The 25,430-nt window shown below is 43.9% G+C and overlaps 2 protein-coding genes across 5 annotated transcripts; both read right to left on the reverse strand.

Moving 5' to 3' along the window:
* Positions 1-397: 397 nt before the first annotated feature.
* Positions 398-8,148, reverse strand: morc3a (MORC family CW-type zinc finger 3a). 2 transcript variants are annotated; one of them, XM_029137556.3, is made up of 19 exons: positions 7,998-8,146; positions 6,207-6,279; positions 5,580-5,712; positions 5,258-5,484; positions 4,881-5,037; positions 4,616-4,763; positions 4,381-4,509; positions 4,173-4,295; positions 3,985-4,082; positions 3,742-3,849; positions 3,502-3,630; positions 3,306-3,380; positions 3,152-3,185; positions 2,925-3,032; positions 2,718-2,832; positions 2,563-2,635; positions 1,370-2,393; positions 843-1,036; positions 398-744 (listed from the first exon to the last, which is right to left on the reverse strand). In XM_029137556.3, exons 1-19 carry the CDS (start codon positions 8,034-8,036, stop codon positions 579-581), a joined length of 3,153 nt encoding a protein of 1,050 aa, XP_028993389.1. In that variant the 5' UTR covers positions 8,037-8,146; the 3' UTR covers positions 398-578. The 2 variants fall into 2 exon arrangements, with proteins under 2 accessions (XP_028993389.1, XP_028993390.1); XM_029137557.3 differs by lacking the exon at positions 398-744 and having other exon boundaries at positions 844-1,098; positions 7,998-8,148.
* A 1,663-nt stretch (positions 8,149-9,811) lies between these two features.
* On the reverse strand, positions 9,812-25,062 carry dop1b (DOP1 leucine zipper like protein B). Of its 3 annotated transcripts, none has more exons than XM_029136652.3 (38): positions 24,886-25,062; positions 21,890-22,067; positions 21,241-21,422; positions 20,982-21,152; positions 20,556-20,745; positions 20,358-20,456; positions 20,153-20,276; positions 19,951-20,060; positions 19,698-19,809; positions 19,446-19,566; positions 19,221-19,340; positions 18,993-19,101; positions 18,647-18,883; positions 18,260-18,567; positions 17,772-18,175; positions 17,417-17,688; positions 17,180-17,332; positions 16,948-17,048; positions 16,566-16,756; positions 14,881-16,474; positions 14,610-14,709; positions 14,304-14,495; positions 14,017-14,139; positions 13,791-13,925; positions 13,611-13,666; positions 13,409-13,513; positions 13,264-13,330; positions 13,004-13,163; positions 12,730-12,803; positions 12,535-12,644; positions 12,300-12,449; positions 12,125-12,186; positions 11,912-12,040; positions 11,664-11,800; positions 11,527-11,582; positions 11,301-11,444; positions 11,066-11,198; positions 9,812-10,954 (listed from the first exon to the last, which is right to left on the reverse strand). In XM_029136652.3, exons 2-38 carry the CDS (start codon positions 22,025-22,027, stop codon positions 10,697-10,699), a joined length of 6,927 nt encoding a protein of 2,308 aa, XP_028992485.1. In that variant the 5' UTR covers positions 22,028-22,067; positions 24,886-25,062; the 3' UTR covers positions 9,812-10,696. The 3 variants fall into 3 exon arrangements, with proteins under 3 accessions (XP_028992485.1, XP_028992483.1, XP_028992484.1); XM_029136650.3 differs by lacking the exon at positions 24,886-25,062 and adding an exon at positions 24,405-24,768; XM_029136651.3 differs by lacking the exon at positions 24,886-25,062 and adding an exon at positions 24,290-24,768.
* Between the last annotated feature and the right edge of the window lie 368 nt (positions 25,063-25,430).

Genomic DNA, 25,430 nt, shown 5'->3' on the forward strand with positions numbered 1-25,430 from the left:
TATTCCATTTGCACAACAGCATTTAAAATTGATTGTCAATCAGTGTTGCGTCCTGAGTGGGCAGTTTGATTGCACAGAAGTGTGATTGACTTGAAGTTAAATTGTGTTGTAAAAAAACCTTCCTTTGGTGATGAATGAATTAATGAATTACAATCCCCCTCTTGAATCTACATTTAAATGAGGAAAATGAAAATATATTGTCAAAATAGTTGGGAAGAGTTATTTGATTATTAAACACATTATTTTTTTTACATTTATATTTTTCTAGCAGCACAGATTACAAGCAAAAAGCAAACATCTGTAAAACCAGAATCTTTACACAAGACGTTTTGTTAGACAAAACATAGCAAGACATTAATATCCTACAACCTGATCAAAACCATCAATAATGCAACAATGTTTTCTGAAATGTACTTGTGCATGTATATTTAGGTATATTTTATTGCTTTTACAAATATAGTGCAGAGCTGCACAAAAATATAAAAATCTTTAAATATGTACCTCAAAAGGTTATGATTCACAGTAATCTGTCTTACATATTTACAGGCAGAGTACAGATCGTAAGTCTGTAATCTGATTTATTCACACTGATTTCTTGCTTGCACCCCTGATGACAAAGATGCAGACTGCTGCATGGCTATGTGTTCCAGAAACTCATCCACCATATTGCTGTTGTAGTTTTCTTCCAGATCTGGCACGTATGAGATAAGAAGGCGTCCGATGTTCTCCCGGAGTTCCCTAAACCTGAGAGAATAGGGAAAAGAGACCAATGAAATTATGATAGGGAGACTTATGATTGTCCTGGGTTCTATAATAAATGAGAAAACCTGTAGGGGTCTAACCTTTTTAAAGTATCAAAGCTAGGATCTGCGTCTCTCCCTCCTGCCTCTTGCAGGTCAGACTGTATAGAGGAACCAGTGGCTCTTTCTGGAGTTACGTTCCCATCTTGTGCGTTTTCTCTCTTGTGCTGGTGGCTCAATCTAAGGTTTTCACACTCAGATGCCAGGTTTGCTCTTTCCTTCTCCAGACTAGCCAACTGGTGGAACAGCACACAGGGAAGCCCAAGAGGAAAGAAAATATTATCTGTGAAATACTAATCTATGAAAAACACATGTGGATATGTACGTTTAGTTACATCATGTTATAACATTGTACATAAAGTCAGCATGAACCTTTTGCTCATAATTGGAAGCCTTTTTAAATCTCGCGTAGCTTTTTTTGCTCCCCTATGTCTATGCTTGAGAAACATATGGAGTAACACTTTTGGAATAAAACAAACATCCATGTCTTAGTAGTCTGTTCTATAATGGAAGTTCCCTCACCAGAGATCTTTGTTGCTAAATGCTCTAAGCATAAATGAAACACTGACCTGTGCAAGTAGATCGTCCTTCTCCTTATTTGTTTGATCCAGTTCCCTGAGCAGACGATCCAGTTGAAGGGCAAGGTCATCCGTTTCCTCGCCTGGATTAGTGCTGGCCATGCGCCCAGTAGCCGCTAGTAAAGCATGTTTCTCCTCAATCAATTCTTCAATTTTCTTTTTGGCTTTCTCAAGCATAATTTTGTACTTCCCCCCACCCTCGTTTTCCATGGTCTCCTCTGTCTGGGTCTCCTGGTGATCGCACTCTTTCTTTACACTGACTTGAGACAGTTCCTGCAGCTTTCTCTCCATGTCCTTCAGTTGGCATGTCAGGTTAGTAACCTGTTCTTTAAATGAGTCTCTCTCTTGAGCAGTCTCTTGCATCATCTGCAGGAGCTGGTCTTGTTGTTGTTGTACCTCTGTGATACTGGCATGGTGAGGTGGGGAGAATTGATTATCACGGGTATCTTCCCAGACTGCATCATCACTTTCCGGAGGATCTTTTACTCCCTTTTGCAGGGTGCCCCCTTCCTGTTTCTCATACAGAGCATCTTTATTAGATGTACTCTGACCTGCTCTCTCCTCAGTTTGAGTTTGGTCATTCTCTTCCTTCTTCACTTGTAACACTTCTGTCTGAGTGGTGGCACTGGTTTGCTCTGTAGGAGGCACTGGTGAGGGACTGCTTGCCGCAGCTGGCGACCCTGCAGAGCTTGTTCCTGAAACATTTGTCTCTAATTTGACTTCCACTGCAGCATCATCGGTACACTCCATGACCATACCAACATCCCTGTCACTTTGCTGGTTCTCCGTCTTTACTTTATTTAAATCATAGTCAGGCTTCTTTGGCTTGGGAGTACTGAGAGTCTCCAAGATGACAATGTCATCATCAGCAGAGTTATGATCAGCAGGCATTGATGGGGAGGGTAGTGGGCTCACATTCACTGATGAGGGGGTACCTGAAGTGAGCTGCTGTAAAATATTTACTCTTGGTCTTTTGGGTGTTGTTTGTGGAGTAACAGGTTGTGCTCGTTTTCCCCTGCAGCATACACAAAGAACAGGTAAAGTAAAAAAGATCCATATTAACCATACCATATATATATATATATACACCTGTCCAACCCCTGCTGAGTGCTCTATGTACTGAACTCTGCTATTGTATGGATCGATTGTGCAGATTTAATTGTCCAAAGTGAACAAACTCATACCTCTGGTGGTCTGGTGACAGAGAGCATACATCAGTGATCACTGGAAGACCACTGTAACTGGAGGGGATAAAGGCTACAGAGAAATAAACAGAGAACACACAATTTAATCTCTAAAAGGTTGTTTTTGTCACATATGCACAAGTAATTCTTCGTACCAGCCTGAGAAATAATGGAGGACGTCAGTGGGGTGGACTCAGCCCTTGCAGCACCCCCCTGTACAGAATCCATGGTAAATCTTGGGGTTTGGGAAGTGGAAGGGCAATCCATAGTCTGTCAAAAAACATTAAAACTCATCATGTGAAACAACAATTATCATCCAAAATGGTTCATCCCAGTAAAAATGTGTCAAATGGAAGACGCACGGTTTGCTGTAGCTGCCATTTGAGCTTTTCTTTTTGCTGTGTAATATGCTTTTTATTAGAAAGGGCAGCGAGACGCTGCTGTTCTTGATGTTTTCGTGCCGCCTCCTCCTACATATGAAACAAGTCACTTTCAGTAGTGTCTTAACAACTGAATGTCAGTAAAAAACAACAACAATTAATCTTAAATAGTTATTAAGAAAAGCCAAAAATAGTTTATGTGTTCATACCCTTTGTCTTTCCTTCTCTTTGTTCTCCTTCTCTCTGTAAATAATCAAGAGCAGCAATAAGGAACAAAACTAAAGCCAACATATTGACCACATGTTGATCATTTCACAGGTTGATTCAACAGTTGGTAATATTTGTGTCCATACAGTAACTTACTTTAGTTTATAGGTCTTGCGGTTTGTGGTCTGCTCATCATCAGAGTCCTCAAGCTCTTGCTGCACACTGCAGCTCCTGAGAAGGGAAGAAAACACCAAATAATACAGGCATCATCTGAAAAACAGCTGTTTTCTATATCGATGTTGAGATATAAATGTGATTATTTAAGTAGTTTTATCCAAAATGGTCCATTTACCTGAATTGAGGATTAGGATTCATATAACAGAACCATTTATCTGGGAGTTTGTTACAGTCTATCCCATCTGGGAGTTTGCGCCATTGCAAACATTGATCACACTGCACCCAGTTTTGATCTGGTCGCTTCCTAAGAGAGGACAGAGGCAAGTATCAGAGCATTTGGAAAGTTAGCATTGTTGGACAAATAAAAAAAAAAATGTAAGTACAGAGACAGGTATATTTTAGGAAATGTACTTACATGGCGTCTTCTACTGTTATAGTGCTGTTTGGATGTTTACTGTTCCATGTGTAACGCATTTCTTTCCAGTACTCCTCCAGTTTGGTCCCTAGATTACTCATAGTTTTCCTGTACCAAACAGTCAATCACTTAATTTCCGGCCCGTGTTAAAGAGTCTCCAGGAGTCGATTTAACATCTGATTTAACAAAGACTCTTTTAATCCTTATACAATCCAATATCATCTAAACTGAATGTAGTGTTACCTGTACTTGTCTGACTCAATAAAGCTCTGCTTATTGTGGGTAGGATCCAGAAAGTTGCACTCTATTACTCCAATGACCCCAACACCTTGGTTGTTGGCCTGTAGAAGCCAAAGTTTTGATAGGAGGTGAACAAGAGATGACACCATTTCATTTGGAAACCTTTTATTAGAAAATGCAGAAACACTTACCTTTAGTTGACAGCCGACATGTTCATAGGCTTTGATGAGACGATTCTTGTGATACATCATAATGCCATACTGCTCTTTATTCTTGGTGTTATACCCAAAAGTAATAGTAATCTTTTTTTTGTCCTAAAACAACATTTACGCAAAATGTAAGAGAAACCCTGATAAACACCTAAAACACAATAAAAACCACTCTGTAAGGGAAGAATACCAGAAAAACAGGTTTGTAGTAGTCCTTTCTGCGGCTGGCCAGACTCTTGGCAATGAGCTGAGACTTCACCTTTTGACCACGTATGACAACCTGCATCCGAGGCTTTAGATACAGAATGCTGCAGTAGGCCTATAGCAAACACACAGGAAGCAATTTATTCAAAAGAGCAAATATAAAGTGATACCAATATGTGAATGTTATAAGAAGAAAGACATTAAGTCACACCATTCCCTACCCGCAGTGAGTAAACACTTTCAGGGATGTATGATGCTGCCCTGTCTGGATTCTGATTACTATTCTTCATGGCCTCACAAACATCGTCTGGAATTCGAACATCATAACGATCCTTCACAAAATCAAACTCCAACATCCCATTAGTTGTCCTGTTAAAGCAAAACATAAACAATATGCTGTGAGCTGAAGGTCCTGAATCATCTTCACCTCACACTAGATCAGACCAGTCAGAGATCACAACCTGCACGTATGTGTGGACTACTGACCTGCGGAGGCTCCAGATGATGATCCGTGTACCGGTGTTTTCTGGGCAAGAAGGGTGACTGATGGCATTGAGTTCAGTGATAAGCTCCTCCTGAGTTGTGAAAGGGGAATAGCTCAGGATGTCCTGCAGGCTGGCTTTGTACTTGTCTTTTACAAAGAGTAAAGCTTAAGTTAAGGACAACTTGTGAAGTCAAAGGTAGCTAAAACATAACTAATACATGATATGTCAAAATTATTCCCATGCGGGGGTTGCGGGTGGTGCTGAAGCCTATCTCAGCTGTCTTTAATTGATTATTTTTTATTTTTTTATTGATTATAACATTATTAATCTGATTATCATCAATGTTTGATGTAACATAGATTCATGATCTAAGGATATATTGATTTGATCTTGTCTGCTCAAAGCAAACAATTGGTACAATTATTTGTGTAGCACCAATCTTTTCCAGGTAGGTCTGTGAGAGCATCCCAACACATGCCGTGCTTTTTGACTTAGAAAAGACGATGGCATCTTTGCCAAGACGCATCGATCCAGACTTGAAGCCATTGCCATAGATTCCAATTGGCTGGACACCATTGACAGCAGCTTTGTCACTGTATCCAAAGCTACAGGGGAAAAATGCAAACAACCTTTAATAATTTGCATAAAGCAGTATGCAAGCATCAGCACACAGTCAAAGTGCAAGTAATTCACAATGTACCTGAGCATTTTATGTATAGTTTCATAGTCCAGTCCATTTCCATTATCCATAAACGACAGGCATTCTTCCTTTTTGATCATAGTCTTATCAATCCAAAACTGCTTGGCACTGACATCTGGATCATAGGCATTGTCTGAAAGAAAAAAAAAAAAGGTTTACTTACATTCTTTATCAGAATGTATTTTACTTGGACACTCTTAGTGTGATTCCTTATTTGGTTTGCAAATGGACTATTTGCACATTTTCGTGAAAGGAGAACTTCAGCTGGTCAGCAGCCTATAGTCAATTGTTGTGTAACATCTATGTAAGGAAAATGTTATAGTGTTAATTTGCCTGAGAGTTAAAGAAGGGCAGGCGCATAGGCGGTAAAATGCCACTGCCCAGAGGAGAGGAGTGTTCTGATTTCCTTGAGGTCTTGCTTTTATTGCCATTGCCTCGATGTCAATAGTACTCTCAGACATATGCAAGCCACAGATGCTGTGGGTGCTGACGCCTTTTACACCCTTTTCTGGACGTCCTTTTTCACCTGTGTCTTGAAAACTGGGGTAACAACTACTAAACAGTATAACAGAACGGAGCTGAGCTATCTTGTCTGCGTGCCAATACAACCTTATGATAATGACTCACCTATGAGCTCAGCTATAGCACTGAAAGGCCAGGTGTGGCTTGTGGAGTTGGTGTGAAGAAACTTGGGACAAAGCTGCAAGTGGATGAAATTAAGAATGAATTCAGTCAGCATGACCTTAACATTAAAGGAGTTTATAATGTCATATTCTATTATACGGTGTGTAAATGATGAAAGTATGTATACAACATGTTTTGTTTGATATGCTGTGATTTAAAAGTAACCCTCACATAAGCTTGCACATGGAATATATATATGGATGTGCACATGCCCTTTAGCATTGTAATCAAATAATTATTACAGCTCTGTTTGGTACAATGCTAAAGATGAGGTGCGTTAGAGGTAATTTTACAGAACTTTTCTCAGTTATTATGAAGTTCAAGTTTTTAACAGACGAATTACATTAAAATAATCTGCCATAATAAATATTTCTGATTTATAACGTTGTAGAAAACAGAATACTATTTGTATTGGATATGTGCATACACTACAGTTATTCTTGAGAAACTATACAGTTATTCTTGAGAAACTCAAGAATAATTGTGGAGGCAAATCCTTAGGAAACTGATGAATACGCCAAATAGTCATTTAAAGTTGTCTTTCCATTGCCTTTATTCTTGCAAGAAGAGAAGTACACAGACAGCCCCAGAATGCTCCAAGTGTAATTCTGGGGTTTTTGATGCTGGGTTCCCTCTTAAATACCAAAACTAGTGCTAAGGGGCACAGGGTCAGGGACTAAAAGGCTATAAAACAAAAGGTTAAAAGGTTAAACTTGAAGGTGATGGGGATAACACACAACTTAGGGCACTTGTTTATATTAGGCCAGGTTCTACAACGTTAGGTAGATTTATATGTTTTAAGTTCTGTCAATGAAACATCCCTTTAAGTAATAAAAAAAATCTGTGACAAAAACTGAACTGAAAGTAGCTGAAGAAAAATACCATGTGTTGTTTTACCAGAGCTGGATATATAAAAAAATTTTAAACATTACAAACAAATATAAATATTACACATCGGAAATTGGAACCCTGACCCTATCGGCCAGTTTCATTTTAAAACAAAATGAAACTGAATTCAGTTTCATTGTGTTTAAAATTAAACTGAATTAACTGAAATTAGAAATCAACAATAGTATCATACTGAAAGCAAATTAAATCTGTGTGATTATACCTGCTAAATTGCAGGTACTAAAAGCGTTATTATATTGCAGTACCAATAAGATGTTAGTCTTACAATACAAGTCCATGCCTTCACATTAAACCGCTTGTTTGTGTTCTGTAACGTATAATAACAAAGACAGTGGAGGAAAAGTAAACGTCAAACAGCCACCAAATGCGTCCACGACATGTGTAACACGCAACAAAAACTGTAAAATTAGAACATTCAACTTTTGCGAAGAGCTAAAAAACCCAATAATAGAGTACATAGCAATTGCATGCGTAAACATCAATGTTTTAACGCTACTTGTTTGTTAGTAACCACAATTGTTCATCCACTGAGGCGTAAGTGACCCTAAACATCCGACTCATTATCAGGCTACGAGCATTTATAAACATTACATAAATAACCTTATATATTAACATTTATAATGTTTACTAATATCAATAACTTTCAGTCACTCCCCAAAATCAAACAGAGCTCAGCTCAGTAGAGCTCTGCAGTACTGCACGGTCAATATGGCAAAGGACACATTAATCGGTGTAATCGAATTCGTTTTCCCACAATAGCACAGATGAACTTTTAGTAACCGCTTGACGACGATGATGTTAAAGTGGAGACAACATTATACTCACGGTGCTATACGGGACACCGCGATTCGCTGCTGCCGCCATCTTTGCTATTAGTACTAGGAGCTGCTAGTAGGAAGAGGCTGTTCCGTATCGAGAGCGAGCTGAGTCCAGCGTGCAGGGCAGCACGAGCGCAAGCGCGACTTCTTCTTGTTTTTTATTGCTGGCAGTTTCTGGTCTACGATTTTCGCACTACTGCCAGAAGCACGACTGCTAGCTTGACAACATTTAATGTTTATTTTACGATAAAGTGTTTGGACTTCAAGTCTCCCCGAGTTCCTTGACGAGAACAGGCACAATGCTTTGTCAATTAAAATATAGCATGTTATTCTTCTTTTATTGGGCGGGTCTGCAACCCATTAACGTCCCTTTGTGCTTGGACATTATCTCATCTTCCTGTTGACCAGTTAACATTTGTTTACTGTACACGCTCTGGATTCTAAGTTATATCAGCAAGCTTCTCCTCTATTATTATCCTCTTACACCTGAGCAGTGATAAAGGAAATAGTTTTATGGACTCCCACAGCCCCCCTTTTGAAAAGAGATCACATCTCCTTTTCAGAAGCGGTCCTCGTCTTCTTCTACGCCACTCAGAAGATCGCTGGCCAGGAGAGGCATCATTTGCTTAGTGTGGAAAAGGCGCCTCTAGTGGTGATATTGGGCATCTTCTCCATAGCGCCATGTAGGCTGAGCATGGAAAGCTACAGGTGACCCATAAGAAGTTGCAACGAAGTTCAATAAGACGTTACGCGTGCTTGATAGAAAGTTTATCATCAGCGTTCATTGGACCAATCATTTCGCTACAGTAAGGACAGACTGCGTCACCAGAAACTGTTGTTTAGGCTACATGCTATTTAAGCTAGCATCGACTTAGCATAGTCTTAGAGAGGTGATCTATCCGGGGCAGCGTTATTAAGAATGAAAGTACAGCACATATCTCCAAACATGGCACGCCTACCCCTAATAAACATGTCTAGGGCCAACCGATATTGTACTGCCATGAGTGAGGTTGGAGCCAATTGTCGGAGCTGGATGACCTGTATGTGAGGTCCTGGACTGTTCAAATCCCCCATACTATGACTAGATATAATAGCAAAAGACATCACTTTCCAACTACCCCACAACCCCATCTTTGGACACTCAAGTTTTGCTTTGTACTAGGCATCACCACCAACGTGTCTCTCGGTGCACACTGACTGGAACCAGGCCTCTCCTTCCCCGTTCAGCTGGACAGCATGTTACGTGCTCTAAACTACCTCGATTGGTCATGTCCAGCATGGCTCCATCCACTTATGCCTCATTACTTTTAGTAGGACCCAGTTGGCTGTGTGTGAGTCAGTTGCTGCCTCTTGCTGGTCCTTCACCTGTAATGCAAAAGCTAAGAGCAAAACTCGTGCAGTTTCCTCTGCAGGGTGGCTGGGCACACCCTTAGAGATGGGCTGAGGAGCTCTGTCACCCAGGAGTAGCTCGGAGTCGGTGCTCCTTCACATCAAGAGGAGCCAGTTAAGGAGGCTTTGGCATCTGTTTCGGATGCCTCTTGGGCACTTCCCTGGGGAGGAGTTTCGGGCATGTCCCACCGGTAGGAGACCCCGGGGAAGACCCAAGAGACACTATGTCTCTCAGCTGGCTGGGGACGCCTCGGGGTCCCACCGGAAGAGCTGGACTTGCTCAGACTGCTGTCCCCGCGAACTAGCCCAAGATAAGCGGTTGAAGATGGATGGATGGAATAGTATAAAATTACTGCTACAGCTTTGAGTCACTGAAAAAAGTTTCTCTGACATGAAGACCTAGAACAAGCAAAGTAGTAAAGACAACACACATTTAAGCATAATATTTTATTTTAATGAGGGTCCTTTCTGTTTATTCCAAACTTGACATTGTCCATGGAACATCCAACATAAATTATTTACATATTTAGCAGTTTGGAAGAAAAGACAACAGGCAATAGTAGAACTATCAATGAACAACTACAAAGAAAGGCTGAATTCCCTGGAACACCAAAAGTCGCAAGCAACGTCTTTCCTACGTACATCCAGGTTGATTTCCTGGTGTACACAAATTACATTCAGTAGCTTACTCAGAAAAATTAACATATATAATGACGACCTGTGAGGTCGCGTAATAACCTAGAGAAACAGTACAAGAAGCTACTTCTATTGCAACATATTGAAGTCAAATAATCTTTACATTCAGTCAGACAGTTTTATGCTTGTACATGGAAAGTGTGGTTAACCAGTTCTGAACAGGTCATAAGACCTCATTAAGGTTCTTCACAGTGAATCTGTTGTTGGTTGTCAAACTAAAAAAATATTACAACAATATGTTTGTGGGCTGTATGGGTTATGGAAATATTGTGACTTATTGTTTTAGCATTCATTTTTTTAAAAGATATAAAGCAAAAACACAACTCAATGTGTAAAAATCTTATAGTGACAATGTTTTTAATACTTGTACCTATATTGATTATCTTTCTATGTTAGCCTATTAAAGTAAATACAATAAGATCCCTTTGGTTTTTCCAATACAGATTCAGTGTGCAAGCACCTCAGAGGTACTTTTTATTTAGTTAAAATATTAAAAAAAAGTCCTAAACATTTCCTTTTTCCCTAGTTTACAGTAACTTTGCCAGTGGCTGTGCCAACTTCAGGTGTTCTACCCATATGACTGCAAGCTAAACGCATGAAAGAGAACATTTGGTTCAAGTTTTAACTCTCCACAGAGTCCAGGAACTCTTCTTCAATTATGTGCTCCAGCCTCTTCAGCACTGTGTCTGAACTGGATGGTGGGTAATCTGCTACTTGGAAGTGGGGCATAGGGTGGGAGTTAGGGGGAGGGACCTGGAAGGAACAACAAAGGGTGCGAAGGAAAGGCAGCAGCTGGGTGATGGAGGACAAGGAGCACTGAGTGAGGAGGGGGAACTGCAAATGTTCTGTGGAAGACTCCTCACTCAGCCCATTTAGAGTCTGAAAACACAAAACAGGACACAACAAGAAGTGGCATTAGGTCATGGCACAAGACAAAACTTTGGAGAATGGAAACAGCAGCTTAATGTTCCAATCGAAGTATGATCTTACCCCATATCGTTGCTGTATCCCTTCCAGTACTCTGACAACATGCGGTGTGCATTCCTGCTCACTCTCTATGAGCGCAGTCTCAGGACCACTGTAGCGGTTCACATCTACCTCAGGAACAAACGCCCAGCGATACCTGCAAATAGAACATAACAGCAAATAACACCCAGACAAAAACACATATGGAACATCACCTTATATTACAAATTATGTTATTGGAGTTGGATTAAGCTCTTACATCTGAAAGACTGGTATCATTTCTGGAGGAAAAGCCAGAGAAGTGTCCAGAAACTTGAAGGCTGACAGGTACATGTCCAACTCTGCCTGAGAGAAATTCACTGGTCCATTTTTTTCAAGTGCACCTCGCGCCACTTTGGTTAGCCTAAGTAACAGAAATGTCAAAGTGTCACCGCACTATCAACAAAATAAGACATTTTTTAAGAAAAGAAAAACAAAAAACTTACTTTGAGACATCTTTATCTGCCTGCAACACCTTCTCTAGACGTACAAATGTGCGTATCTGACAGGTAAAAGACATTTACATTAATATATTAAAATAGGATTCACTTTTGCTTGCTCAGACTCTCAGAACAGGACCTACCAGTTCAGTCACCATGATTGGCCAGAGAGATGTCAGGTGCTGGGACGAGATCCGCAACAGGAGAACCCGAAACATTAAGAACATCTGGGCGGTGACTGCAGGGCTGGGGTTGGTGCGTAAAGCCTCTGTGAGACGCTCTGAGCAAGGATTGAAGTGTTAGAATAAACATCAGTCAATTTTAGTATCGGCTGTTACATAACTAAATTACTTCAATAAAGATCTATAAATATTCGATTACAGCAGCACACCTTGAATGAGGGGCAGATAGAGGTGGTACTGGTCCAGTTCTCCGCTGAACATGGCAAACGCCTGGCGCTTCAGCAGCATGGACTTCTGGTCAACACTAGCAAACAATTTCAGGGAGCTGCTCTGCATACCTACAGCACAAGTCAATTATGTTCTCAGATTAATCAACAAATTAACGTGTGGTAAGAAAGTCCTGTACAAGAGGATTTACTCACTCAGGATGTCTTTAAACATGGTCTTCTCGTGAGTCAACAGATGGTCAATAATGGATTTCCAACTGTAGAAAACACAATTCATTTTATAAACAGTACAATAATATTGGACTTTATGCACTCAATAGCAGATTATCTGAATCTTGGTGAATCTAGTAAAAAGGAAAAACAAATTAACCTGGGTGCACAGGATGCATCCATAGTGAAGAAGAGGGGGTCCATGAAGAGCTCAAAGACCTCTTTCCTCCAGGCCCTTTTGGTGTAGGCATACCCACTCAGACTGCTCAGCAGCTGAGCGCCCGCTTCAAAGCTGGGCATGTTGTAGGCACTAGGAGGAAAAGTGCTTTATAAAGCTGATAGAGACATAACCTGGTATCACTGTGTTCAGTCAGACATGTGCAAACGGACGATACCTGTGGTTCTTCAGGTAGGGAAAAACGTAGTACATGAGCCGAGAAATCAGAGGAACAGCTTTCTCCTTCTCATCACTGCGGTACACCATGTCCAGAAGTGGAGCCAGGACCTACAAAGTAAGACAGAGTGTTACTTTAATGTTACAAACACTCATTCAAGATAAAGCAGACAATCAGTCAACCACACAGCCCTACCTCCGCTAGCAGTACCAGAGCTTGCACACTGTAAACGGAGGGAGCTGAGGAAACCATGGCTTGAGCCATCGACTCTGTTTGAAAAGTAAGGAGAGTTAGTTCATTTGTGACTGTTATCAAGTTATTGATAGTTCTAGTATTTTCTTCAGGCTGGGGCTGTAATCAGAATGTATAACTGCAGGGGACCTGACATGCTTATACCCTACACTTTGTTATTTACAGACCTAGTCAGCCAAAAATGAACACATGCATTTATGAAAGCATCTAAAGTTACCGTGATGGTCACCGTCCACATCTGTGTCATCAGGCTCATCTGCTTCTGGGCACACCTGGGGCTGAACTTTAACCTCAAGGCTGCGGCTGAGCCAACTGGTCTGTTCCAACGACGATCCTGCGATCCCACCGACTGCTTCGAGGATCCGCTGAGTCACCTCCTGCATGACAAAGGCATTATTAGCCTCACTGCAGTATTAAACATGCACTTCATGAACTAATGAATAGCTGCATCTAGTCATTTAACATGCGTCGTCTTACTTGTAAATCGCGAGAGTCCTTTTTATTGTCCAGATTGGGGAGTCTATTGACAAAGTCATTCAGGATTCTGAAAGACATAGACCGCAGAGGGGTTTAATACTTTCATTGGGGAATATTCACAAGTACTTAACATCCAAAAACCTACCCCATCAGTAAGAAGTGCCCAGGTGGGGCCAAGTTGAGCTGAACAGACTCACGCAACAGGCTGAGGAGAGGAGCAACATTTTCCTGCAGTGCTTGGGCTGAAATACTAAACACACATCAAATCAGACACACATATTATGAAAAGGAGCTTTTGTAGAACTGCTGTATAAAATCAAAGAGTACCATCATGTTTTTCCACTAACCTTTGAGTGTAGGCATAACTGAACTGCAACATGGGGATATCCACCAGCACTGACTTCTAAAAAAAACAAAAAAAAAACCTAACTCTTACAAAAGCCAAAAGCTGCTACTATAAACTAAACCTGTCACATTTCTATCAGTGGTTTAAGCAGCTGTATGTGTGTGTGTGCGTGTGTGTATACCTGTTCTCCCTTGATCTGATGTGGTTTCTTCACCACCTCTTTGATCAGCTGTAGGATGGTGTCTGTGTGCAATGTATTCAGGGACTTCACCAGGTCCACGATTGTTAGACGAGACTCGCCGGCTACAGGTAAAACCTAAAACCGCCAGCATATGTCACAACAAACCTAAAGCACTCAGTGATTATGATCATTAGATGTAACGGCGCTATTTCGTTGAAGGTCTTACCTTGTTTTTAGGTCTCCTTTTACTCTTCCTGCTGCTCCACACGGCTCCCAGCGAAGCCATGACCTGAACCCCGTACTGCCCAGTTAGAGGCACCAGAAATTCCAGAATTCGTTGCCGTAGAATCTGTGCACGCAGAGAAAGTGTATTGATAAATTGCTTAACAATGCCCAAGACAAAATAGAAGGATCTATAAACATGTTTCAGGGTGATGCGCTTTTATTCATTGTACTCATTAGTATGTGCACAGGAGAATAGAGAAGGCATAAATGTATGTATGTAACACCAACCTTAGTGCTTTTAAAGTACACAGTGGTAGAAGTGTGTTTGCTGCTCTGGCCCGAGTCACATGCTCGCCTCTGATATTCCTCCCTTGTGACCACGCCCCACAACAATGCCACACTGCTGAGCATGTGGGGTAGGGCCTCGATCACTGCATTTCGTGCATTACGGACTTCTACAGGATCGCAGGTGACTAGAGACTGACAGGCAAAGAAAGAAAAACAAATGTGTATTCATTTTTGTCAGAGATGCGATGATAGAATTATAAAGCCATGTTTATTGTATGTATGTACGTGTGTGGGTTCGGTTCTAACCCGTTTGTTTTCCAGCAGACAGTAGTGTGTAATGGTGGTCATGCCTTCAAGCAGAGTCAGTGGGTAGTCAGGCGCTATGTTTTCCTTCCTACCACCCAGGCTGCTCAACACATTACATCAAAACACAACAGTAAGAACTACACATCAGTGTCCACACAGTAAAGCCCTGTTTAAATATTGAGTTATCAAAGCAGGCCATTTGTACATAGTCGGCTGTAAAAGGTAAGAGTCACAAACTATAAGCTCCATTTTTTCAGTATTGTTCATTTACCTCTGATTTGTCTTTCCTCCATCGTGCTCATACAGTTTGACCAGTTCGTCTAGATTTTTGCAGATCTGATTGATGAGCGGCGTCACAATGATCGCTAGTGAACGTCCCAGGTATGGCAGCGAGGAGCACAACAGCGACACCCAGTGCGGGTGCATTGCGTAGCCGTACTGCGGCTGCAGAGCCCTGGCTGCGGCAGACACGAACATTCCCTGGGCTGTGATGGGCTGGCTTTGGACATACTGCGCCGCCTTGATGGACTGCTGGAAAAGTACCGCCGTTTGCCATTCGCGAGCGAGGGGAGTGCTAGCGGTGGGGGATTCACGAGGCTCCCCGGGCTGGCCAGATGCTCCACCAGACCCATTTGAGGAGACAAACCCACCGGGCCACACATGGTACTCCAGCGCTATGAGAGCCTGAAGGAGTTTAAGTAATTCCATTTGTAATGGGTATTGTTCCTGGCCACCTCCTGTTCCTAAATTCACCAGGCTCTCCTCTGACAGGCCCCCCTGTTCATCAAGCAGCTCCACGTTCTTGGGTGCTCCCTTGTCTGTTCCCCTCTGGCTTATGTACATGGATGCAGAAAGTGTAAGCAGAGCGTACTGCTGGACTTTACACCCTGAGAGGAGTTTGCGGATTGGCTCTAGACTGGCCCCATTGTCTCCTTGCCCCCGTGCCATGCAGCCAAGCTGATTCACCATCCTTGTCAGCACCTCCACACTTTTCACCTGAACCTCTCTGTTCCCCTGCAGGTCTAGTGGACCCAGGCAGAGGTAGGAGGGGTAGTGAGAGCGCAGGAACTGCAGGCACAAGGACACCAGCAGTTCGATAAGCAGGGATGGGGGTGTGGTGGGGGAGGAGGCAGGGGAAAGCAGGCAGCCATAGAAGTTGTTGCCATCCTGAGACTGCTGGTGGCGCTGCAGGAGATTAGAGACCAGGTTTAAATGTGCAGCAGAACTTGTATCCAGAGATGTGGAGGAGAGAGCGTCCACCAGAGGACACTCGGTGCTGCTCCGCAGCAGGCTGTCTAGCAGGGCCAGGCCTTGTAGCAGATGGCGCCAACCACCTGCCACAGGATACAGCAACACATGCCTGAACAAAGAGTCTATGGCCTCTCTCTTCTCACGCTCCTGCTTTAACAGGCGAGACCTGGCCATGGCCTCCAGCTCCAAGTCCTCCTCATCCTCACTTGACAACGAGTCGGATGCCTGTGTGTGTTCGGACTCTGCCCTCCGTAGGCCGTTAACTATGGCTCCTTCCTCAGTGCTGGGGTAGGGGAGGGAGCCGGAGCTGGAGTTCTCAGTAGATACCTGGGGACCACTGGTGTCAGCTGACTCCGTGTGTTCACTTACAGCCTCTTCCTCCTCGCCCACTCTATCCTCCTCCTCTTCAGTCTCCTCACTCTCACTCCTTGATACCACTAAATCATCCGGTGGTCTTGCCAGCTCTGGATCACTTTCTAATTCTGCCCACAAGGATTCACGATTTACAATGTTGGTCAAATTTAGGGTTGTGACCTCTGTCACCATGGCAAATGCAGATGTCTCTGAAGTTTTGGTCGAGCTTCTACCTCTGTTGCTTAGAACCTTCAGGTTACCTATAAAACACACCCAGCAAAGCACACAGCTAAATCAAAGGCCTCAAGTCCATGGCAAACACAGACCAATCATACTGACAAAGACACTTACCAGCAGTGAGATTTTGTTTGACGCTCTGAATGGAGCAGCGCTGAGTGGAGGGATGAAGCAGTAACAACAGAATCGGTTCCAGGATTCGAATCACGTCACTGAGCGACAGAGCCCTGGCAAGCCAGCACTGAGCTGCTGCCCTTATGGAGCCATCAGTACAGCTCAGACTGTCCACCACAACGCACAGGGAGCTGGGGCACAAACAGATGTAAGAGATATGAAAATCTAGTATTACATAAGTATTCTAATCAGCCATTTATATATTTATTATGACATCATCTAGCAGAAACAAACAGAAGATAAACTTACTGAAGAGGTAACTACTATTACCTGACCTAAAACTATTTTCCCCTCTTCCCCCCTGCCACAGATATTTACTAACCGGTCAAAGGAGCGATTGAGAGACATGGTCCGGTTTGTCTGGATCTCTCGAGTCAGGTGCCACAGAACTGTGAAGCGGTGTAGTGCTTCTAGCCGAACAGCCTAATGCAAAGAAACACAGGAGAAACATTTGGCCTATTCCATTAATTTGCTGGATCTGTTTGTGTGGACACATCTAGATGGTAGGTTATTTGTCATATAAATGTGGTTCAGCCGTGTAACGGCATACAAACCTTGTCTTTGTGTAACAGTGCCTGGCAGATAATGTCTTCACAGATGGACACCGATGGTGCCAAACAGTGAAGCCTGTAAAAGAGTTCCACACAGGAAATGTGCTGCTCTCTCCGCTCCACGTCCAGCTGGCTCCAAAGTACCTGGGAAACCCTCTGGGTTGTAACACAAAGGTGTAAAAATGATAAAAGGTCCCATTTATACAACACCTACACCAGTTTGCCCTTTTTTGACCCAACCTGATAGAAATCAGTATCGTCCTCAATCGCCTGAAGCACAGCAGGGGCGACAGGCGGCACAGTGACCATCTGCAGACGCCCACTCAGAGGGTTGGAGTCAGAGGTTTGGTAGCGTCTGTGCTTGTCCTGAATGACCAGTGCTAAGGACTGGGAGTGGTTAATAAGCTCCAAGAGGGAGGCCACTGCTGTGTGTTGGATGTTATAGTCCCTGGAGAGGCAGCAGAGCATCATCAAGGCCCTCAGCCACAGTGGCAGGCTCTCCACTTCACTGCCTAAAGAAAGCAAGTACGGAGTTTTACGCATGTCGCTTCCAAAAGTATGGAATCAGCTGAAAACAGCTCATTTGTGTACTGACCTGTCTGACCAAACATGTCTGTGTGAAGGGCCAGAGTCTCCTCCTCGCTTAGGTAAATAGGGAAGGTGGTGCACTCCAGCAACAGGTGGCAGGTGGCAGTGAAGGCCTGGCGACAGGCCTCAGAGATCTCAGCCTTGCCTCGTGGCATGTAGCCCGCGGACCAGTCCAGAAGGCCTACATGCTCCCGTGCCTTTGTCTTCTCGTTAGGCGATGCAGACAGCTGGACGTCAGCTGTAGGGCGAGCTTTACGTTTGTTCGGAGTGAACAAACCGGTCAGCTTGTCTTTAATTTCACGCCCCCCGAGATTCGCCAGCAAAGTTTTCTGATCCACAGAAGAGACTGTTGGCTCAGGCTGGAGTTTGTCCTCTGGTGCCTTGACATCCTCCACCTGAACCAGCAAGTATCTGAAACATGGCAGCAAGAAATTACAAACTATTTATGATGCTTTTTATTTAGATAACGTATTTGACAATGGCTCAATATTTTACCTTGTGCTTATGAAGGCCAGGATGTCCTGCAGACACTGTGTCATTGTGTCTACGCTGCCTCCTCTTCTCCACACTCCCTCGCCGCCTTTATACATATCATTTTCTTGGAACCTCCTCCCTATACAAGGTGGGAGATGCTGCTCTGAAGGTGAAGCGCTGATTCCCAATCCGCTGTCTTCAGACCTGAGGGCTGGATATTTTCCATTTACGGGCTCTGCTTCATCTCCATCTCTGTTCAGTGCTTCCTCTCCATCCAGACCAATGTCCTGGTCAATGCTGCCATTTTTCTCTCCCTCCTTTTCAAAATCCTATCATTTTTACGATAAGCCACAGTCAAACAAATATGTTTACATAAACCACAATTTCAATTAGTGCACACTTCCTGACCTGAGTTTTTTTCCCTTCCTCCTCTGGTGTTGGTAATTCCATCTCCTCTGTCTGTGCCCTTGTCTCTGTATCCATATAAGCCACGGGCATTTGGATCTTACTCAGGACTTTGAAGCAGGCACGCAGGCCCTGCGTGACATCCTCCAGGCTAACAGTGGCCATTTGGCTGCGCAGGGTCTGCAACATGATTCCCAGCATCTCAGGAAGAAACTGGGACGGAATGTCGGCATGGAGTTCCTATGGGAAAAAACAATGTCTTAGACTTGGGTCAAGTTTAAATTCAAGGTTCAGTGTGATGTCAGGACATGTGTGAAATGTAAATATATAATGTGTGTGAGTTCTTTACCAGAGGAAGAACATCAAGAAGGAAAATGATGAGATTAGACATCTCTGTGACAGAGGGAGCAGAATGACTGCGGTCTTGCTGAGGAGGTGTTGGTGGGTCATTTTTATCACTATGGAGAAAAACATGTTGAATTCAAAATGAAATTCTGTAATTTTATTACTGTTTGCCACTACACACAGTGAGTTCCCAACAGCTTAAACATTTGATACTAAAGGATCGTTTATGTACCCGAGGGAAGTGCAGAAGCGCCGAGTCATGTACTCCCACAGGTATTCACTGTTCATGGAGCTCACAAGCATATTCACGGTCTTGATGATCTCCGACGCATTTTTATTCTCCTTTATCTTGCTATACAACAAAAAAACAACACTGTTTGAGTTCAATTTGTTTTGTCATGTTTGGTCAAAGATGAATTTGACAGGCAGCAACTGTATCATCAGCCTTAACGGTCACCTGGCTAGCAGGTTGCCGGAGAGCCCAGAGTTAGCGGCGAGTTCCTGTCCCAGCATCTCTCGGCAGTAGCTGTAGAAGGCTCGGACCACCTCCAACAGCACACTGCTCAAGACAGCTGGACCTGAGAAGAAAAATGTTATGTTTCAGGAACAACACAATACAAACTACCAGCAGTTGCTCATGCGCAAGTGAACATTTCGACCTATTTTTTAACACTATTCTTTGTGCATTCTACTGCTCGGGGCTACCAACCTATCTCTGGTTTATCCAACAGACTGATGATGATGCGAAAGGGCCTTAGGTATCCAATGACATTGTCTGGGTCGTTTGCCACATCTTTCTGTTTGAGGATGTTAATCAAAGCCTGAAGCCACAGAAACAAATAAATGAGAGAGAACATGGAAATTGGTCACACATCTGACTAGGATTATTCAATTTAGATTGGTTAGACATTCTAAATAATAAAAATACTTTGTGTCTGTGCACTAATAAAGATGACACTCACCTGTACAAGGAAATCTTTGGAGTAGGTGTTGAAGTAGTAAGACATATGTTCCTCCACAGCAGCGGACAGAGTGGGATGTGGAGCTACCATTTCTCCTTTTATGTTTGTTCCTGAAATGACAAACATAAAGAGTAAACCAGTAAACACTACAGCCAGTGAAACAACCAGTCATAAGCACTGCATTGTATTTGATGATTGGCACCTAATAGCCAGGCGTAGAGGCGTCTGTTAAGGGACATGTCTCTGCGAAGCAGTGTGAGTGAAGAAGAGGACACCACTGTGGTCATGTCTTCAACACTCATAGCAATACAAGCTTCCGATGGGTCCTAAGTGAGCAACACACAAAGAGACAAGACTTGAATAACTAATGTACAATATTTTCAATATATATTGATAATAGAACCTACCAGACATGAGGCAAAGGGGAAAAAGTAGAGCAGGATTTCCAGCATGTTCCTCTGCACCAGGACATTTGAGTCTTGCAGACAAAGACACACTGATTTCACCTGGAGACAGACGGACGGTCAAATGTTCAGTCACAACCTGGAGTACTGTAGTAGACTAGATGTGGTCTGTAGCCGCTGTGTGCAGTGACACCAACTCACCACTAAGCGGTGGTCATAGCCTAGCATGTGCGCTTGCTGGCGAAGGGGCACCATGCGGTCAAAATGTGTGACAATGAAGACTGAGGCAGGCAGCCGCACCATTGGACTGACCAGCATGCTACCCCACAGGGCTCCATAGAAGACCTGCTGACCCACCAGCATTGACAGCTTGACCAGCAGTGCATCAGTCCTGAACAAAGACAGAGAGACAGAGAAAGACAAAGACAGAGAGAGAGAGACCCCAGTGTAGTTGTTAGGACCCAGGTAAGGAAAGAAATGCAATGAGGAATTTTTTTTTGTTTTATAGAATGTGCTTACTAAATAAATGATTGAATATTGCCTGACCTAATTCTCTAATTGAAAACTAAAGAAAACTAAAGAAAAATATTGTGCATTCCCTTGACAAACTCAACGTGTGCAGTCTACCTGTCATAAACCTCCAGTCCCTCCTCGAGGCCTGGCAGGAGTCCTGTTATGAAGGCCTGGAGACTGGGAAGCAAAGCCCTCTGCAGAGGAAGATAGTAGCGCTCGTACAGCGCCAGCAGCACGGGCTTCACTGCCATGGCTGCGTGGCTCAGCAGCGGAAACAATCCTGAGCTACAAAAAGTTAAATCATAAACAATTAACTCATCATCAGACCAACATTCCCCTTCAAACGGTAACACATTTAACCCAGTTTCTCTACCTGTAAATAAACAGATCCTTGGCCAGCCATTTTGTTCCAATGATTTTGAAAATGACCTCGTAGGTCTCCAGGGCCTTGAGGTGTACACCGCTGGGCAGGGCCGGGTGCAGGCACTGGGCCAGGCGCTTCCCTATGATCAGTCTCTTGGGCAGAAGTGAGTAGCGGAGGTTACTCTGCAGAGCCTGATAAGAAGAGACAGAAAGTCAGCTCATGTAAGATTGTTTGGCCAATAACTACAGAATAGAAATGAATCCAAACAGACACACTGGAGAAAACAGCTGTAGTGTAGTTACACGCTGAACTTTCTTTCCCTCACATTCTGTATGTACCTTAAGGGCCATTTTTGTTCATCAACTCACAGGCACTCCAAAGTAAACATCTGCTCTGGATTCTAAATTAAAGTGACACAGTCCCTGGCCAAAATAAATGGCCCAAAGACTTGAGCAAGATTATTGTGTAACAGCGTTATCTCAATTAGGAAACGAGAAGTTCCGGATACCTAGTGAGAACTGCAACCCGCATTGTAGGTGTGAGGCTGCCACCAAAAAAAGAAGCGCTACAAATAGTGAACAGCACACAGGAGCTCCACAAGAAGAAAACAAGTAGTAGGCACAGTGGGACACGGGGTCCTCAGTGCATCGTACTCTACCTTGTTGAGCTTTCCAAGAGAGGAGATGAGATCTGCCCACTCACTGGAAGACTCAAAGTTCCGCAGCGCTTTCTCAATGACGGCTGCATAGTTACGGTAGCGGTAGTCATTCTGCAGCTCCAGCTCCTCAGGATCCATGGTGTATCAGACTGCTCCCAGCATGCTCAGCTCAATATGCCTGCAAACAATGAAACGAGATGAAGGAGAGAAGACACCAAACTCAGTACTGCCACCGCGTCTGTCTGCGACCTGCTGGACGTCCCTCAAATAGAATCAGCCAATTAGCTGCATTTACCAACGGGCACTGGCTCTGGGGTAAAGAAGACAAACGTCCTCATTCATGACTGGTCAGTGTTTACCAGGCTGACCTGTACCTCAGTCCAGAGGGAGGAACAAACAAGTCCTGAACTGAGCCCAAAGAAATTCAATATTCACTTTGCTTTTAACTTTGTTTATTGTCCTGTTGTTCTTAGCCGTTGGTTGTTCCACTAATGTTCACCACTTCTCCTTTTGGTAATGACCATGTATTTATGTTTTTGTTCAAAACCTTCTGCCAGGAACTGAGTTAAAAATGATGTGAATCATGTAAAGAGCACAGAGCATGAACCAAACAGTAAAGCTGAGGCTCCTACACATAAAGCTATGGCTGATGTAACAGAGTTATGCAAGGTAAACCTAAATCAGTTAGGTTTATTGATCCTAATCCTAAACATAAAATAGTTACATTTATCTTACTCAATAAATAAACATAAATAGTTGGGTAATGCAGCATTGATTTTGACAAGCTTTACTGAGCCATGTTACTGTAAACTTACACAAGTCAGTAACAAAGTCAACAAAGTGTTCCTCTGCACGTAAACATTATGAATTCATGCAGCTTTGAAATAGAAGAAGTGAACGAGTGAATCGTCATATTAGGCTTCACTGGAAAACTACACCTAAACTGAATGACAAGCACGGATGCACTGATGCGTTTTCATGTGGTGTATTTGGATTTCTAATAATATAGCTTAGCGGAGACGGGCGGGGGAGAAAGCATCCAGGATTAGAGGAGCAAAAGACATCTGGACTCTCTGCAGCTGAGCTCAAAGGGGTTTTACCATCACAGACAAGCTCAACAACACGTGCTCAGGATGGTGATAGTGCATTAGTGCTGAAAAGCACAAGTGATTGACAGAAACATGTACTGGCCATGCCATTACATGCGACATTTAATAACTGATGCTTGTTTACACCCTCACATGTTTGTAACATTTGATTGTGTTGGCTGATTATTTCTTTAACAACTGAATACATTTGAAATAAGACCTCAGGTTCTGATGACTTGTTTTGGTTCCTTTTACAACCCTTTACACACTAAGCCATTACTAAAGGCATTCATCTTGGTTAAAACTGCTTTTTAGAAGAATAATCAAACAAAAAACCTAATCACAAACACTAACCTGTTCTAGGCCCACAGGGGAAAGATGAATAGGTGAGAGAACACAGTGAGGCAGGCAGGGAGCTAGAAACTGACGAACAATCCCAACTGCACAGTGGAACTGCACTATGATGCATTATGTTATAGTGATCATCAGTCGGGGCAGAGGTAAATACCAATCCACCACTGTGAATGAACACTGTATGCAAATATTCAAATTGTTTAAAGGTAGCTCCACTAAGCAAACTAACCATAAAACCTGTCAATACAACTCACGTGTCACATGCGGGACTTGTGACCTCAACACAGCAACACACATTAAGTGTATGGGTTTTATTATAGCAAGTTCATCAGAAGACCCATCCACCTAAAGGAGAAACGCGCTGTGACGAAAAGGCTTCACACATTTGCACTTCTCGCACATTTGATGACGTCTTTCTGCATAAGCCAAGCAAATGTGCGTGATAAAGCCGAGGGATATCGAGTGACGACACGATAATCAAAGCAGGCAGCGAGAACGCTCCCGTCCCCTTTGTGCGTATCAGCAGAACCGCGGGTGCAGTGAACGGCGCCTTCCTGCAGGGAGGTGGTGGCCGCAGGACTGTGTGCTTTCGGGGTGGACACGCAGAACCCGCTTTGGACCGCGTCACCTGACTGACACCGCCGCCGCCACGGGCTTAACGTGCCTGCGTGACACACGGGGAACCCAGCGCCTGCGGCACGAGCGGCGGCCAAAAGGCAGCGGACCGCGGCAGGTTGTGGCCTGCGCTCGAGCATCAGTGCGGCCGAGTCGTAATGGACGTTACGTAAGAGCGCAGCCGAAGGCTGAGTGATGAAATCGGACGGAGGCAAACAGCTAAACGTTACAAGTTTAGCTAGCGGGGTAAGGTGCAGCCCTGCTAGCTGGTGCGCGTGCGTGTCGTGGGAGCTGTGGGTCACCAGTAACGGCAGCTCGCGCACAAAGAGGTTCCTCTACTCACATTTAAACGTCCAGGTCGCCATTCGTTTAGGTGGACACCCAGCCGTTGGCGTCGCCGTTCGTACAGGCTCCATAGCCGTTAATAGAATTAGCTATCAGGTGCATCAGTGACTCACCCGCGAGACAATCCCAGGATGAACAGGATCAGACTCGTTTCAAAGCCGCGAGCCGGTTTTCGTGGCGCATCCTTCGCCGGAACACGGGTCCAATAATGAGCGACGCGGCAAACCTGGTGTTTGTGTACGTGTGCGCGAGACGGACAGTGCCTCCAAACATCCCCCGGAGTCCCGGAGTGACAGTCACAGTGGGGCGGGATCCACACGCTCAGCTGATTCCGAGCCCAACGCCGCGGGACGCTTCCTTTGCCGACCGAGGCGGAGGGGTGGGGCGGGGACGCGCGACAGAGGCGACGGGGCGCTCGTGTGGGAGCGCCGTTTAAAAGAGTGTTTGCTCCACACTCGCTCCCGATTCCACGCACGGCGAAGAGGAACCAGTTTCCGTCTCCGCGGCGTTTACGCGCAAACGCAGCCCGGCGTGGCCGCGCTGCCCCCCGCCTTTGGTACGGTCCAGGATGTTCCGTGTTTACAAACCTCTCACCTCGCTGTCAGATCGTCACGGAGCTGCACCGAGCAGGCCGCAGCGGGCACCTGAGGGAGCCGGTAGTCCGCAGCTCTGCTGCCGTGAAATAACACTAAACGGCAACACATGTTCATTTGTCTCAACACACGCGCAGTATGAACACGGACGACTCTGCTGCTGGAGTCATGCGTGTTTGTGTCGGTTCCATGAACAGACATTAGTTTTTTCTTTACGACACCACCTTGTGGAAAAATTGGAATACAGCACTTAAAATGTTCAAAATAAGCTTAATAATACAGCTTTGTAACATATAGTTCTGCTATCATGATTTAAGCATTATCATTATTATTCATTGAATGTCACAGACATTCATTGTTTCAGTTTAGTCCACCAGATGTGGTGAATATAGTGATGTACTGTATGTGGATGGAGCTCCTGTATCTACAATAGTATCTTTAAAGATGCAACAAGCGACAGCACCCCCGGCAGTTTCCAAGTTGAATATAGAGCCATAAATTGTGTTTTAACAAAATCAATCTTCTTAACAAACATACAGATTAACC

Source organism: Betta splendens, chromosome 21, assembly GCF_900634795.4.
Source record: "Betta splendens chromosome 21, fBetSpl5.4, whole genome shotgun sequence".
Classification (NCBI taxonomy): domain Eukaryota; kingdom Metazoa; phylum Chordata; class Actinopteri; order Anabantiformes; family Osphronemidae; genus Betta; species Betta splendens.